This window comes from Hypanus sabinus, chromosome 9, assembly GCF_030144855.1.
Source record: "Hypanus sabinus isolate sHypSab1 chromosome 9, sHypSab1.hap1, whole genome shotgun sequence".
Classification (NCBI taxonomy): domain Eukaryota; kingdom Metazoa; phylum Chordata; class Chondrichthyes; order Myliobatiformes; family Dasyatidae; genus Hypanus; species Hypanus sabinus.
In genome coordinates, this window is record NC_082714.1 from 156225024 (window position 1) to 156243575 (window position 18552).

The window sequence follows — 18552 nt, forward strand, 5'->3', positions numbered from 1 at the left end:
CTCATAAATTTAAATACCTCTATCAAGTCCCCCCTCAATCTTCTACGCTCCAAAGAATAAAGACATAACTTGTTCAATCTTTCTCTGTAACTTAGGTGCTGAAACCCAGGTAACATTCTAGTAAATCTCCTCCGTACTCTCTCTATTTTGTTGACATTTTTCCTATAATTCGGTGACCAGAACTGTACACAATACTCCAAATTTGGCCTCACCAATACCTTGTACAATTTTAACATTACATCCCAACTCCTATACTCAATGCTCTGATTTAAAAAAAGGCCAGCTTAGCAAAAGCTTTCTTCACCACCCTATCCACATGAGATTCCACCTTCAGGGAACTATGCACCATTATTTCTAGATCACTCAGTTCTACTGCATTCTTCAATGCCCTACCATATACCATGTAAGTCCTATTTTGATTAGTCCTACCAAAATGTAGCACCTCACATTTATCAGCATTAAACTCCATCTGCCATCTTTCAGCCCACTCTTCTAACTGGCCTAAATCTCTCTGCAAGCTTTGAAAACCTACTTCATTATCCACAATGCCACCTACCTTAGTATCATCTGCATACTTACTAATCCAATTTACCACCCCATCATCGTATATGACAAACAATAGTGGACCCAGTACAGATCCCTGAGGCACACCACTAGTCACTGGCCTCCAACCTGACAAACAGTTATCCACCACTACTCTCTGGCATCTCCCATCCAGCCACTGTTGAATCCATTTTACTACTTCAATATTAATAAATAACAATTGAGCCTTCCTAACTAACTTTACATGCGGAACCTTGTCAAAGACCTTACCGAAGTCCATATAGACAACATCCACTGCTTCACCCTCATCAACTTTCTTAGTAACCTCTTCAAAAAATTCAATAAGATTAGTCAAACATGACCTTCCACGCACAAATCCATGTTGACTGTCCCTAATCAGACCCTGTCTATCCAGATAATTATATATACCATCTCTAAGAATACTTTCCATTAATTTACCCACCACTGACGTCAAACTTTTAGGCCGATAATTGCTAGGTTTACTCTTAGAACCCTTTTTAAACAATGGAACCAGATGAGCAATACGCCAATCCTCTGGCACCATCCCCATTTCTAATGACATTTGAAATATTTCTGTCAGAGCCCCTGCTATTTCTACACTAATTTCCCTCAAGGTCCTAGAGAATATCCTGTCATGACCTGGAAACTTATACTCTTTTATATTCTTTAAAAGTGCCAGTACTTCCTCTTCTTTGATCATCACAGTTTCCGTAACTACCCTACTTGTTTCCCTTACCTTACACAATTCAATATCCTTCTCATTAGTGAATACTGAAGAAAAGAAATCGTTCAAAATCTCCCCCATCTCTTTTGGCTCCACACATAGCTGTCCACTCTGATTCTCTAAGGGACCAATTTTATCCCTCACTATCCTTTTGCTATTAATATAACTGTAGAAACCCTTTGGATTTATTTTCACCTTACTTGCCAAAGCAACCTCTTATCTTCTTTTAGCTTTTCTAATTTCTTTCTTAAGATTCTTTTTACATTCTTTATATTCCTTGAGCACCTCATTTACTCCATGCTGCCTATATTTATTGTAGATCTCTCTCTTTTTCCGAACCAAGTTTCCAATATCCCTTGAAAACCATGGCTCTCTCAAACTTTTAATCTTTCCATATAACCATATAACAATTACAGCATGGAATCAGGCTATCTCGGCCCTTCTAGTCTGTGCCGAATGCTTACTCTCACCTTGTCCCACTGACCCGCACTCAGCCCATAACCCTCCATTCCTTTCCTGCTCATATACCTATCCAATTTTACTTTAAATGACAATACCGAACCTGCCTCTACCACTTCTACTGGAAGCTCGTTCCACACAGCTACCCACTCTCTGAGTAAAGAAATTCCCCCTCGTGTTACCCTTAAACTTTTGCCCCCTAACTCTCAACTCATGTCCTCTTGTTTTCCTTTCAACCTAACAGGAATGTAAAGATTCTGTACCCTCAAAATTTCACCTTTAAATGACCTCCATTTCTCTATTACATCATTCCCATAAAACAACTTGTCCCAATCAACTCCTTCTAAATCCTTTCACATCTCTTCAAAGTTACCCTTTCTCCAATCAAAAATCTCAACCCTGGGTCCAGTCGTATCCTTCTCCATAGTTAATGAAACTAATGGCATTGTGATCACTGGACCCAAAGTGCTCCCCAACACATACCTCTGTCACCTGACCTATCTTATTCCATAGAACCATAGAACATTACAGCACAGTACAGGCCCTTCAGCTCTCCATGTTGTGTCGACCCATATAATCCTTAAAAAAAGTACTAAACCCACACTACCCCATAACCCTCTATTTTTCTTTCATTCATGTGCCTGTCCAAGAGGCTCTTAAATAGCCCTAATGTTTTAGCCTCCACTACCATCCCTGGCAAGTCATTCCAGGCACTCACAACCCTCTGTGTAAAAAACTTACCCCTGATGTCTCCCCTAAACTTCCCTCCCTTAATTTTGTACATATGCCCTCTGGTGTTTGCTGTTGGTGCCCTGGAAAACAGGTACTGACTATCCACCTTATCTATGCCTCTCATAAACTTGTAGACCTCTATCAAGTCTCATTCTTCATTCTTCTATGTTCCAAAGAGAAAAGTCCCAGCTCTGCTAACCTTGCTTCATATGACTTGTTCTCCAAACCAGGCAACATCCTGGTAAATCTCCTCTGCACCCTCTCCATAGCTTCCACATCGTTCCAGTAATGAGGTGACCAGAATTGAACACAATACGGTCTCACCAGAGATTTGGAGAGTTGCAACATGACCTCTCTACTCTTGAACTCAATCCCCCTGTTAATGAAGCCTAGCATCCCATAGGCCTTCTTAACTATCCTATCAACCAGTGCAGCGACCTTGAGGGATGTACAGAGTTGAACCCCAAGGTCCCTTTGTTCATCCATACTCTTAAGTAACTGACCATTAACCCTGTACTCAGTCTTCTGGTTTGTCCTTCCAAAATACATCACCTCACACTTGTCTGGATTGAACTCCATCTGCCATTTTGCTGCCCAACTCTGCAGCCTGTCTCTATCCTCTTGTAACCTTCGACAACCTGCAGCTCCATCCACAACTCCTCCAATCTTAGTGTCATCAGCAAACTTACCCACCTATCCTTCCACCTCTACATCGAGGTCATTTATAAAAATCACAAATAGCAGGGGTCCCAGGACAGATCCCTGCGGCAGTCCACTAGTCACCAACCTCCAGGCAGAATACTTTCCTTCCACAACTACTCTCTGCTTTCTTCCTTTAAGCCAATTTTTTATCCAAACAGCCTAGGTTCCACTTATCCCATGCCTCGTGAATTTCTGGATGAGTCTCTTGTGAGGGACCTTGTCAAATGCCTTGCTAAAGTCCATGTAGACCACATCCCCTGCCCTACCCTCATCAATTTCTTTTGTTACCTCTTCAAAAAACTCAATCAGGCTCGTGAAGCACTATCTTCCCTTCTCAAAGCCATGTTGACTATCCATGAGTAGACTGTACTTCTCCAAATGCTTGTAGATCCTATCCTTAAGAATCCTTTCCAGTAGTTTGCAGACCACCAACGTAAGACTCACCGGTCTATAGTTCCCAGGTTTCTCCCTATTATTTTTTTAAACAAGGGAACTACATTTGCCATTTTCCAGTCCTCCGGCACTTCCCCTGTAGCCAAAGAGGATTCAAAGATCATAGCTAATGCTCCAACGATCTCTTCTCTCAATTCCCACAACAACCTGGGGTGTATCATATCCAGCCCTGGGGATTTATCAATCTTGATGTTTTTAAGATCCAGCACTTCTTCTTCCATAATCTCCACATTGTCCAGCACACAGTCCTGCTCTATTTCGACTTCACCCTGATCAAGATCCTTTTCACTTGTGAATACTGAAGCAAAGTATTCATTTAGGACCTCCCCAACCTCCTCTGCCTCCAGGCAAATGTTGCCCTTTTATCGTTTAGCAGTCTCACCTTCGTTCTCGTCATCCTCCTGTTCTTCATACACATAGAATGCCTTAGGGTTCTCCTTAATCCTTCATGCCAAGGCCTTCTCATGCCCCCTTCAAGCTCTCCTAAGTCCTTTCTTTAGTTCCTTCCTGGCCACCCTATATTTCTCATGAGCCCTTCCTACTTCCTGCTTCTTACATCTAACATATGCTTCCTTTTTTCCCTTGACGAGTTGCCACATGTGTTTCGTCAGCCACGGTTCCCTTTTCCTACCATTTTTCCCTTGCCTCAGTAGGACAAACCTATCCTGAACCAAGCTCAAATGCTCCCTAAACTTCTCCCACATTACTTCTGTGCTTTCCCCTTTGAACATCAGTTTCTAGTTTACTCTCGCTAGTTCCTGCCTCATCCCTTCAAAGTTAGCCCTTCCCCAGATAAGCACTTTACCAGGAGATTCCCTAACAGGAGATCCAACACTGCCCCTTCTCTAGTTGGTACCTCTATGTATTGCTGCAAAAAATTATTCTGCACACATTTTACAAACTCCAAACCATCCAGCCCTTTTACAGTATGGGCTTCCCAGCCTATGTGTGGAAAATTAAAATCTCCCACAATCACAACCCTGTGCTTACTACAAATATCTGCTATCTCCTTACAAATTTGCTCCTCCAATTCTCGCTCCCCATTAGGTGATCTGTAATACACCCCTATAATTGTTACTACACCTTTCCTATTCTTCAATTCCACCCAAATAGCCCCCCTAGACGAGCCCTCTAATCTATCCTGCCAAAGCACCGCTGTAATGCTTTCTCTGACAAGCAATGCAACACCTCCCCCTCTTGCCCCTCTGATTCTATCACACCTGAAACAATGGAATCCAGGAATATTTAGTTGCCAATCATACCCCTCCTGCAATTATGTTTCACTTATACCTACGACATCATATTTCCAGATATCAATCCATGCTCCAAGCTCATCCACCTTTCTTACAATGCTGCTAGCATTAAAATAGATACATTTAAGAAATTCTCCACCTCTTACCCTCTGTTTATTCCTAACAGTGCAAACAACTTTATTATCTTTTTCTTCCTTCTCCCCTACATCTTCGGACTGAGCGCTCCCCTTCTCTATCACCTGCCTATCCTCCCTCACACACTGTCTACAAGCTTTCTCTATTTGTGAACCAACCTCCTCTCTCCTAGTCTCTTCAATTTGATTCCAAACCCCCAACCATTCTAGTTTAAAGTCTCCCCAGTAGCCTTAGCAAATCTCCCCACCAGGATATTCGTCCCCTCGGATTCAAGCGCAGCCCGTCCTTTTTATACAGGTCACACCTGCCCCAAAAGAGGTCCCAATGATCCACAAACTTGAATCCCTGCCCCCTGCTCCAATCCCTCAGCCACGCATTTATTCTCCTCCTCATTCCATTCCTACTCTCACTGTCGCGTGGCACAGGCAGTAATCCTGAGATTACTACCTTTGCGGTCCTTCTTCTCAACTCCCTATATTCTCCTTTCAGGACCTCTTCCCTTTTCCTACCCATGTCATTGGTACCTATATGTACCATGACCTCTGGCTCCTCACCCTCCCACTTCAGGATATCTTGGATGCGATCAGAAACATCCTGAACCCTGGCACCAGGGAGGCAAACTACCATCCAGGTCTCCTAACTGCGTCCACAGAATCGCCTATCTGACCCCCCTAACTATCGAGTCCCCTATTACAACTGCCTTCCTCTTCATTTCCCTACCCTTCTGAGCTACAGGGCTGGACTCTGTGCCGAAGGCACGGCCACTGTTGCTTCCCCTAGGTAGGCTGTCACCCCCCCAACAGTACTCAAATAGGAGTACTTATTGTCAAGGGGTACAGTCTAGTACCTGACTCTTCCCCTTCCTTCTCCTAACTGTGAACCACCTGTCTGTCCCCCGTGGCCCCGGAGTGACCACTTGCCTGTAACTCCTCTCTATCAGCTCCTCACTCTCCCTGACCAGACGAAGGTCATCGAGCTGCAGCTCCAGTTCCCTAAAGCGGTCCCTTAGGAGCTGCAGCTCGACACACCTGGCGCAGATATGGACGTCCGGGAGGCTAGGAGACTCCAGGACCATCCATATCCGACACCGAGAACAACAAGCTGCCCTCACACTCATAATTCCCCCTTTCCTCAAATAACAGGAAAAACTGAAAACTAGATCTACCTTGCCTCACCCGCTTCCGCCTAAGCCCATTGAGCCAAAGCCCTTAAGCCTTCACTCTGCTCCCGGCTCATTCCGCTGCCCGCTAAACGATGCTGCCTGCTGTATAAAGCTGTGTTCCTTTTAAATCTTCCGCACTTCACTGCTGGACGTCACACGCCTGCGCAGTCCCACCTCTCTTAACTCTGATGAGAAGAAGAAAAAAATCAAAATGGCTCCCGCCACACTCCCGTTCTGATTCTCAGACTTACTTCTCCAAATTAAACCCAAATCAGGATTTCTGTCCTTTTAAATCTTCCTAACTAACTTCCTAACTTTCAACCTTATTAATATCCTTCCTGTAATTCGGTGACCAAAACTGCACACAATACTCCAAATTCGGCCTCACCAATGCCTTATACAGCCTCACCATAACATTCCAACTCTTATACTCAATATTTTGATTTATAAAGGCCAATGTACAAAAAGCTCTCTTTACTACCCTATCTTCCTGTGATGCCACTTTTAGGGAATTTTGTATCTGTATTCCCAGATCCCTCTGTTCTACTGCTCTCCTCAGTGCCCTACCATTTACCTTGTATGTTCTACCTTGGTTTTTCCTTCCAAAGTGCAATACCTCACACTTGTCGGTATTAAACTCCATCTGCCATTTTTCAGCCCATCTTTCCAGCTGGTCCAAATCCCTCTGCAAGCTTTGAAAGCCTTCCTCACTGTCCACTACACCTCCAATCTTTGTATCATCAGCAAATTTGCTGATCCAATTTACCACATTATCATCCAGATCATTGATATAGATGACAAATAACAATGGACCCAGCACTGATCCCTGTGGCACACCACTAGTCACAGGCCTCCACTTAGAGAAGCAATCCTCCACTACCACTCTCTGGCTTCTCCCATTGAGCCAATGTCATCCAATTTACTACCTCATCATGTATACCTAACGACTGAATCTTCCTAACTAACCTCCCATGCGGGACCTTGTCAAAGGTCTTACTGAAGTCCATATAGACAACATCTACTGCCTTCCCTTCATCCACTTTCCTGGTAACCTCGAAAAACTCTAATAGATTTGTTAAACATGACGTACCATGCACAAAGCCATGTTGACTCTCCCTAGTAAGTCCCTGTCTATCTAAGTATTTGTAAATCCTATCTCTTAGTACTCCTTCCAATAATTTACCTACTATCGACTTCAAACTTACCGGCCTATAATTCCCCGGATTACTTTTAGAGCCTTTTTTAAACAATGGAACAACATGAGCTGTCCTCCAATCCTCCGGCACCTCACCCATAGATACCGACATTTTAAATATATCTGCCAGGGCCCCTGCAATTTCAACACTAGTCTCCTTCAAGGTCCGAGGGAATACCCTGTCAGATCCTGGGGATTTATCTACTCTGATTTGCCTCAAGATAGCAAGCACCTCCTCCACTTCAATCTGTATAGGTTCCATGACCTCACCACTTGTTTGCCTTATTTCCATTGACCCCATGCCAGTTTCCTTAGTAAATACAGACCTAAGAAAACCCATTTAAGATCTCCCCCAGTTCTTTTGGTTCCGTACATAGCCGACCACTCTGATCTTCAAGAGGACCAATTTTATCCCTTATTATCCTTTTGCTCTTAATATGCTTGTAGAAGCTCTTTGGATTATCCTTTACCTTGACTGCCAAAGCTACCTCATGTCTTCTTTTAGCCTTCCTGATTTCTTTCTTATTTTTTGCACTTGTTATACTCCTCAAGCAGCTTATTTGCTCCCTGTCTCCTATACATGTCACACATCTCTCTCTTCTTTATCAGAGTTCCAATATCCCTAGAGAACCAAGGTTCCTTATTCTTATTCACTTTGCCTTTAATCCTAACAGGAACATACAAACTCTGCACTCTCAAAATTTCTCCTTTGAAGGCCTCCCACTTACCAATCACATCCTTACCAGAGAACAACCTGTCCCAATCTACGCTTTTTAGATCCTTTCTCATTTCTTCAAATTTGGCCTTTTTCCAGTTTAGAACCTCAACCCGAGGACCAGATCTATCTTTATCCATGATCAAGTTGAAACTAATGGTGCTAGGATCACTGGACCCAAAGTGTTCCCCTACACACACTTTCATCACCTGCTCTAACACATTTCCTAATAGGAGGACTGATATTGCATCTTCTCTAGGTGGTGCCTCCATATATTGATTTAGAAAACTTTCCTGAACACATTTTACAAACTCTAACCCATCTAGACCTTTAACAGTATGGGAGTCCCAATCAATATGTGGGAAATTAAAATCCCCTACTATCACAACTTTATGTTTCCTGCAGTTGTCTGCTATCCTTCTGCAGATTTGCTCCTCCAATTCTCCCTGACTATTGGGTGGTCTATAATACAACCCCATTAATGTGGTCATACCTTTCCTGTTTCTCAGCTCCACCCATATGGCCTCGGTAGACAAGCCCTCTAATCTGTCCTGCCTGAGCACTGCTGTAACATTTTCCCTGATTAGCAATGCCACCACCCCCCCACCCTTCATCCCTCTGCCTCCATCACGTCTGAAACATTGGAACCCTGGAACATTAAGCTGCCAGTCCTGCCCCTCCTGTAGCCAAGTTTCACTAATGGCTACAATGTCATAATTCCACGTGTCAATCCACGCCCTCAGCTCATCAGCCTTCTCCACAATACTCCTCGCATTGAAATAGACACACCTGAGAAGATTATTACCACCACACACAACTCTTCTATTTGTGACTTTGCATGAACCTTTAACATCATTTATTTTCACCCCCACTCCACTATCTGCTCTGGCATTCTGGTTCCCATCCCCCTGCAAATCTAGTTTAAACCCCCCCCCCATCCCAATAGCACTAGCAAACCTCCCTGCAAGGATATTGGTCCCCTTGTAGTTCAGGTGTAACGCGTCTCTCTTGTACAGGTCCCACCTGCCCCGGAAGAGGTCCCAAAGATCCTGAAATCTGAAACCCTGCCCCCTACACCAGTTCCTCAGCCACGTGTTCATCCTCCAGAGCATCCTGTTCTTACCCTCACTGGCAGGTGGCACAGGTAGCAATCCTGAGATTACCACCCTCGAGGTCCTGCTTTTTAACTTCCTACCAAGCTCCCTATACTCACTCTTCAGGACCTCCTCACTCTTTCTTCCTACGTTATATTACCGATGTGTACCATAACATCTGGCTGCTCACCCTCCCACTTCAGAATGCTGTGCACGTGATCAGAGACATCCCTGACCCTGGCACCCAGGAGGCAACAAACCATCCGGGAGTCTCTGTCGTGACCACAGACCCTCCTGTCTGTACCTCTAACTGTTGAGTCCCCTATCACTGCCGCTCTCCTCTTTTTCCCTCCTCCCTTCTGCACTGCAGAACCAGACTCAGTGCCAGAGATCCGGCTGCCACAGCTTGTCCCAGGTAAGCCATCCCCCCCAACGGTATCCAAATCGGTATATCTGTTGAGGGGAATGGCCACGGGGGAACCCTGCTCTACCTGCCCTTTCCTCTTCCCTCGCTTGATGGTAACCCAATTACCTGTGACCTGCTCCTTTGGCATAACTGCCTCCCTGAAATTACTATCTATAAACTCCTTATTCTCCCGAATGATCTGGAGGTCATCCAGCTCCTGCTCCGGTTCCCTAACATGGTTTGTTAGGAGCTGCAGGTGTCATTGTCAGGGACACCAGAGGTCTCCCTGACTTCCCACATCCTGCAAGAGGAGCATTCCAACATCCTGCCTGGCACTCTCTCTAGTCTAAACAAACAAAACAAAACTTACTGGAACCTACCCTCGCCTCTGCCTGTTCATGCCAAAGCCTGTTGAGCCAAAGCCGTCCCACTCTGACTCAGTCCACTCCGACAATGGCCACTGTATATGGCAGTATTTTTTTAAACCTTGTCACACTCCTGCGCAGTCTAGCCTCTTTTCCCTGATCAGTAAAAAAAAGGCTTCACTCTGAGATGTCTTTAGTCCTTCACTCTCTGCCTCTCGCTTCAATTTAAAAAAGAACAAATAAATAAATAAATAAATAAATAAATTAATACTGAGTTGTAGAGTCCTTTGAAGTGGATCTATAGATCGTGCAGCCAATACAGTGGGTGAAGTTATCCACACTGGTTCTGGGATTCCAGGACTGAAAGGTTTATCATACGAGGAACATTTGGTGGCTCTGAGCCTTTACTCACTGGAATTCAGAAGAATGAGGGGGGAGCTCCATTGAAAACTATTGAATGTTGAAAGGCCTCAATAGAATGGATATGGAGAGGATGTTTCCTATGGTGGGGGACCAGAAGACACAGCCTCAGAATAGAGAGGCGTCCATTTAGAACAGAGATGAAGAGGAATTTCTTCAGCCAGATAATGGAATTTGTTGCCACAGGTAGCTGTGGAGGTCAACTCACTGGGTATATTTAAAGCAGAGGCTGATAGATTCTCGATTAGTCAGGGCATGAAGGGATACAGGGAGAAGGCAGGAGACTGGGGCTGAGAGGGAAATGGATCAGCCGTGATGAAATGGCGGAGCAGACTTGATGAGCCAAGTAGCCTAATTCTGCTCCATTATCTTATCGTCTCATGGTTGTAGAGTAATAACTTCCTGAACCTGGTGATGTGGGCACTGCAGCTCCTGTACCTCTTCCCCAATGGCATCGGTGAGAAAAGAGCATGGCCAGGATAGTGGATGCTCTTTGTAAATGTGCTCAGTGGTGGGGAGGGCTTTACTTGTGATGGAACAGGCTGTATCTACCACTGCTTTTTATTGACTTTTATGCTGCTGATGTTGCTGACCCCGTTAGCTCATTGATAGCACTGCCCCAACATTTCAAAGGCCCATGTATCTATAACTTCAACTGCTATTGTCATTCAGCCGAACACATGTATGCAGCGAAATGAAACATCGTTCCTCAGAGATGAAGGTGCACAACACAGTACATATATCACATAATATTAAATTAGCAGAAAAATATTAACAGATAAAGAAATATTCTGTGGAAATACAAGTTGACGTAAAGTGCAAAAGTGACATATAGTTAAATATACACAGTATTACCACTACTGGTGCTGACATAAATAACGGGTACTGGGTGGTAGCAGGGTGTTTGGAAGTTTCACAGCCTGGCATTTAATATGATCATGTCTGATCTGTCCCAACTCTCAAATCTACCACTTCCAGATAGCCCTCAATTCCCTCTTATTTCAAAAAGTTATCCACCTCCTTAAACACCTCCAAAGCCTTAGGTCCCACACCTCGAAGTTCAGAATGTTAAGTTTTTTTACACAGAGGATGTTGGGTGTGTGGAACATCGTACCAGGACTGCTAGGAGAGACAGATACATTAGGGCATTTAAGAAACTCTTAAATAGGCACATGGATGATTTTTTAAAATGGGAGGTGATGTAGGAGGGAAAGGTTAGATTGATCTTAGAGTAGCCTGAAAGATCAGTTATGGAGGGAAATGGACAGTCAACGTTTTGGGTTGAGAAACTTCATCTGGACTCAAATCCCAATGAAGACCAGAGAAAGGCCTTATTCTGAAATATTGACCGTCCAATTCCTTCTGTAGATACTGCCGACCCACTGGGTTCCTCCAGGACCTTTATGTGTTGCTCCTGATCTCCAGCATTTGCAGTTATTTGTGTGTCTATTTTGCTATGTTCTTTTATTGTACTATCTCAGTGTATGTTTTGAAAAGATCAGTATGGATGGCATGAAACTCAAAGCTTTTCTCAGGTTTTTTGGAGCAAGTGCTTGAGATTTAGTGCAGCCAGTCCTGTGGGAGAAGATTTTGTTATCCATATCTGGTGTCATAGAATAATGCAGTATAGAAACAGGCTGGTCCATGTTAGGCCCATAACTCAAGCTCCACCCCTTGATGCACCTATCCAAACATCTCTTACAGTTGTACCCGGGTACTCACGGCCCTCTGTGTAAAGAAGTTACCGCTCAGAACTCTTTAAATCTCTCCTCTCTTATATCTGTGCCCTCTCATTTTGGACTATGACCATCCTTTCCATACATCTAATTTTTATATAAGACCATCAGATATTGGAGCAGAATTAGGCCATTTGGCCCGTCGAGTGTGCTCTGCCATTTCATCACCGCTGATCCATTTTCCTTCTCAGCCCCAAAATTTATAATTTTTTATAAACTTTTATGAGGTTTCCTACACTCCAAGGAATGAAGATCCTATGTGGTCAACCACTTCTAGGCCCTCTCACCCAGACAGCATCCTTAGAAATCTCTCTGGCTTGATGTTTTTTCTATAAAAGGGTGACCAAAACTGCACACAATACTTGAAGTACAGCCTCACTAATTACTATATAACTGTAGAATAATGTCTCTGCTAAAGGTTTTCAGCCCCATGCCTACTTGTGCAGCTGCTTGTGGTGACATGTACATTTGTACTCCCAGGTGTCTCCGATCCTCCACAACTGTCAGCGTCCCGTCATTCACTGCATGGGTCCTACCACAGTGTATATAGACTGTATAGAATCATAATCACATAGACTGTCCAAAGTGAATCACTTCACACTTATCTAAGTTGAAATCCATTTCAAAATCAAAGCCAAATAAATTTATTATGAAAATACAAACCGATACGACCTTGAGATTCACTTTTATTATGGGCATTGACTGGAAAGTAAAGAAATACAATATGATTTATGAAAAGTTACACGTAAAAACTGACAACCAGTGTACAAAAGACAAAGATAAATAAACGAGTTGTAGGGTCTTTGAAGGTGAGTCCATTTGGCATTCCTCAGGCCATCTCCATAACTGATCGAGATACCATCGAGGAGAAGGGTACGGGAGCCTGAAGACCCACATTCAATGATTCAGGAACAGCTTCTTCCATTCAATCAGATTTCTGGAAGGCCGATGAATCCTCCAGTTGCTTCTCTTTTGGACAATAATTTATTTATTTTTCCGAACTAATGTACTGAATACTGCCAGCTAAGCAACAAATCCTATCCTGTCTTCGGTGCAGCAGCCGGGAGCTCTGGTTTGGACTTCCTGGTTTCTTCCCTCTGCAACTTCAAACCAACCCGCCTTCGCAGCGTCGCCGGAAAGGGTCGAGCTCTTGCCTCCGATTGGCTTCGCCCGCCGGCAGCTAGTGAGCGAGGCGAAGCCCGACCAATCCAGAGAAGGGGGCGGGATCACGCTGCCCAATGGAGGGCGGGCGGGGCGTGGCCAGGAGGGGAATTGTTACAGCGGGGTTGTTTCGCGGCAAATATTTGGCGCGTAAAAGTAGCAGTGCCGGTGCTGACTGCTTCCTGGATCGTGTGCGGGGCTGGAGGCTTCCCCCACCCCCTCTCCCTTCACCGCAGCATCGGTGCTCGGGACCGCTGCCCCAAACGAAGCACCCCAGACACTCCGCTCTGCAGCCAGGACCACAACTTGCCGCCGTAAAGATACGGGGATAACATTTTAAAGAGTCTTTCATTCTCGCGGCACCCGTTCCTTATAAGGGACAATGTCCAAAGAAACGTTCCCGGTTGCCATAAAGCCGGAGCCCGCTGCCACCGCCGCCGACGGGGCCCGCGGACTGCTCGGCCAATCGCTCCTGATCTTCTCTTCACCGGCAAGCGGCCGGGCCGAGGAGGCAGAGCGGGCGGGCGCCGAGGCTGCACGCAGGGTGCTGCTGTTCGCTGCTACTCCCCAGGGTCCCGGGTCGTCCGAATGGGGACAGCGGCCGCCCCTGGGTCGCCCACCGGTAATTGGAGCTGACTGTGCGCGCATGTGTGTGTGTGTGAGAGAGAGTAGGGAGAGGGAGTACCATTGTGATTAGTCAGCTAGGAGTTCAGCCTGAATGATTCGGGTTAAGCATTTTACATCAATCTGTAGCCATCAGTAACTGTACTTGTATCTGACTAGACAATGAATGGGAACGCAGACAGATGTGTGTATGCATTCTCTGTAGATCATGATTGTGTGTGTGTGTGTTCTCTCCTATAGTTAATAATTGTGTATGTATCCTGCAGATCATGGCTGGTGTGTATGTATATCCCATGTAGATCATGACTGTGTGTGTATCTGTAAATCATGTCTGTGTGTGTGTCTCTTGTAGTTCATGACTGTGTGTATCTCCTGTAGTTCATGACTGTGTACATATCTCCTGCAGATCATGACTGTGTGTACATATCTCCTGTAGATCATGACTGTGTGTATCTCTAAATCATGTCTGTGTGTGTGTCTCTTGTAGTTCATGACTGTGTGTGTGTGTATCTCCTGTAGTTCATGACTGTGTGTGTATCTCTTGCAGATGATTGTATGTGTGTCTCCTGTAGGTCATGACCGTGTGGTTGTATCTCCTGTAGATTATGACTGTGTGTGTGTATATCTCCTGTAGATAATGATTGTGTCCATACCCCTTGTAGATCACGACTGTATTTGTGTGCATCTCCTCTAGATAATCACTGTGTATGTGTGTATCCCTGCAGATAATGACTGTGTGTGTTTCCTGTAGATCATGACTGTATGGGTATCTGTAAATCCTGTGTGTGTTTATCTCCTATAGTTCATGACTATGTGTACATATCTCCTGTAGATCATGACTGTCCATACATATCTCCTGTAGATCATGACTCTGTGTGTGTATCTCCTGTAGATCATGACTGTGTGTGTATCTCCTGCAGATAATGATTGTATGTGTGTCTCCTGTAGGTCATGACTGTGTATATCCCATGTAGATCATGACTGTGTGTATCTGTAAATCATGTCTGTGTGTGTGTCTCTTGTAGTTCATGACTATGTGTACATATCTCCTATAGTTTATGACTATGTGTGCATATCTCCTGTAGATCATGACTGTGTGTACATATCTCCTGTTGATCATGACTGTGTGTGTATATCTGTAAATTATGTCTGTGTGTATGTCCTATAGTTAATTATTGTGTATGTATCCTGTAGATCATAACTTTGTGTATCTCCTGTAGATAATGGCTGGTGTGTGTGTATATTCTATAGATCATAGCTGTGTGTATATCTGTAAATCGTGTCTGTGTGTGTGTGTGTCTGCTGTAGTTCATAACTGTGTGTCCTGTAGATCATGACTGTCTGGGATATCTTTATATATTATGACACAGTGTGTGTATCACCTGTAGATCATGGCACTGTGTGTATTGCCTGTAGATCATGACTATGTGTACATATCTCCTGTTGATCATGACTGTGTGTATCTGTAAATCATGTCTGTGTGTGTGTCTCTTGTAGTTCATGACTGTGTGTGTGTATCTCCTGTAGATCATGACTGTGTATATCTGTAAATTATGTCTGTGTGTGTGTGTATCGCCTATAGTTAATTATTGTGTATGCATCCTGTAGATCATAACTTCATGCATCTCCTGTAGATAATGGCTGGTGCGTGTGTATATTCTATAGATCAAAACTGTCTGTATATCTGTAAATTGTGTGTGTGTGTGTGTGTCTTGTAGTTCATAACTGTGTGTCCTGCAGATCATGACTGTCTGGGTATCTTTATATATCATGACACAGTGTGTGTATCACCTGTAGATCATGGCACTGTGTGTATTGCCTGTAGATCATGACTATGTGTACATATCTCCTGTAGTTCATGACTGTGTGTATCTCCTGCAGATAATGATTGTATGTGTATCTCCTGTAGTTCATGACTATGTGTACATATCTCCTGTAGATTATGACTCTGTGTGTATCTGTAAATCATGTCTGTGTGTGTATCTCCTGTAGTTCATGACTGTGTGTGTATCTCCTGCAGATGATTGTATGTGTGTCTCCTGTAGGTCATGACTGTGTGGTTGTATCTCCTGTAGATTATGACTGTGTGTGTGTATATCTCCTGTAGATAATGATTGTGTCCATACCCCTTGTAGATCACGACTGTATTTGTGTGCATCTCCTCTAGATAATCACTGTGTGTATGTGTGTATCCCTGCAGATAATGACTGTGTGTGTTTCCTGTAGATCATGACTGTGTGTGTATATCATGTAGCTCTCAACTGTGTGTCTGTATGCCCTGTATGACTATATGTGTATCCCTTCTAGATCATGATTGTGTTTATTTGTGTGTGTGTGTGTGTCTATCTCCTGTAGATCATGATTGCATGAGTGAATCTCTTGTAGATCGTGACTGTGTGTGTTTCTCCTGCAGATAATGATTGTATGTGTATCCTCTGTAGATCATGATTGTGTTTCTGCGTACCTCCGGTAGATCATCACTCTGTGTGTGTGTTTGTCTCTCCTGTAGAGAGCATGACTGTGTGTCTCTTATAGATAATGATTTTGTGTGTATCACATGTAGATCATAATTGTGTGCGTTTATCCCCTGTAGATTATGACTGTGTGTGTGTGTACCTCCTGTAGATCATGTTTCTGTGTGTGTGTATATCCCATGTAGATCATGACTGCGTGTTTGTCTGCATCCCTTGTAGATCATGATAGTGTGTCTGCATCACCTGTAGATCGTGACCCTGTGTATGTGTTTCCTGTAGACCATGACTGCGTGTATCTTCTGTAGATTAACACTGTGTGTGTGTCTCCTGTGGATCATGACTCTGTGTGTGTGTGTGTGTGTGTGTCCACTGTAGATTATGACGGTGTGTGTATCTCCTGTAGATCATTGTGTATGTAGCTCCTGTATATCACGACTGTGTGTCTCAGTGTCCTGTAGATTATGACTGTGTGAATGTATCTCCTGTAGATCAGGATTGTGTGTGTGTATCTGCTGTAGATCATCATTGTGTGTCTGTAGATTATGACTGTGTGTGTGTATGTCTCCTCTAGATCATCATTGTGTGTGTGTGTCTCTTGTAGATCATGACTCTTTGTCTCCTGTGGATCATGACTGTGTCTCTATCCCCTGTAGATTATGACTATGTGTACATATCTCCTGTAGATAATGTCTCTATCTCATGTAGATCATGACTGTGTTCATGTGTATCCCCTGTAGTTCATGACTCTTGTGTTTTTCTCCTGTAGATTATGACTGTGTATTTATGTCTTCTGTAGATAATGATTGTGTCCATATCCCTTGTAGATCATGAATGTGTATGTATCTCCTCTAGATTATGACTGTGTGTATCTCCTGTAGATCATCACTGTGTGTGTGTGTGTGTGTCCACTGTAGGCCATGAATGTTTGTGTGTGTATCTCCTGTAGATCATCACTGTGTGTGTGTGTGTGTGTGTCCACTGTAGGCCATGAATGTTTGTATGTGTATCTCCTCCAGAACTTGACTATGACTGTGTCTCCTGTAGATCATGATTGTGTGTGTGTATCCCCTACTGTTTGTGACTATCTTGTGATCATGACTGTGTTCGTGTGTATTTCCTGTAGATCATGACTCTGTGAGTGTCTCCTGTAGAGTATGACTGCGTGTGTGTATCTCCTGTAGATAATGGTTATGTGTGTGCCACCTGTAGGTCATGACTGTGTGTGTGTATCCCCTGTAGGTCATGACTGCTTGTGTATTTTCTGTTGCTCATGACTGTGTGTGTGTATATCCCATGTAGATCATGACTGTGTGTTTGTGTGCATCCCTTGTAGATCATGATAGTGTGTCTGCATCACCTGTAGATCGTGACCGTGTGTGTGTGTGTGTCCCTGTAGATCATAACTGTTGTATGTGTGTGTGTGTGTGTCTCTCTCTCTCCTGCAGATCATGATTGTGTGTGTGTGTGTCCATTGTAGATCATGACTGTGTGTATCTGCTGTAGATTATGACTGTGTTTATCCCTTGTAGGCCATGACTGTGTATGTGCATCTCCTGTATGGTGCTGTGTGTGTGTGTGTGTGTAACCCCTGAAGATCATGACTGTGTGTGTCAGTGTGTGTGTGTCCTGTAGATCATGACTGAGTGTGTGTATCTCCTTTTAATCGCAGCTGTGCGTGTGTATCCTGTTTTAATCATGGCTGTGTGTGTGCATCTCCTGTAGATCATGACTTTGTGTGTGTATGTATCTCCTTTAGATCATGACTCTGTGTGTGTGTGTATCCGCTGTAGGCAATGACTATGTCTGTCTCCCCTCCCCATCTCCCTCCTGTAAACCATGACAGTCTGTGTGTACCTCCTGCGGAACAGGACTCTATGCATTTGTATCCCTGTAGATAGAAACATAGAAAACCTACAGCACAATACAGGCCCTTCGGCCCACAAAGCTGTGCCAACCATGTCCTTACTTTAGAAATTACCTAGGGTAAGGGTTAGGGATCAGTCGTTAAGTTGGCTGAGGTGCGGCAGCTGGATTTCAATGCAGTTAAGTGTGAGGTGATGCATTTTGGAAGGTCAGACTGAATCAAGATTTATATTGTGAATGCTAAGGCAACAGCAATGAAGCAGAGAGACTTGGGGGTGCAGTTTGTTGAAAATGGTGGTGCCAAAACAGTTTAGT

The 18552-nt window shown here is 44.0% G+C and overlaps 1 protein-coding gene across 1 annotated transcript in view; it reads left to right on the top strand.

Moving 5' to 3' along the window:
• The first annotated feature begins 13452 nt into the window (after positions 1 to 13452).
• Positions 13453 to 18552, top strand: part of e2f1 (E2F transcription factor 1) — a 69480-nt gene continuing 64380 nt past the window's right edge. Inside the window, exon 1 of the mRNA XM_059978787.1 lies at positions 13453 to 13898. Coding sequence (XP_059834770.1) covers positions 13659 to 13898 — 240 coding nt within the window. The 5' untranslated portion in view covers positions 13453 to 13658. The remainder of the gene's footprint in view (positions 13899 to 18552) is intronic.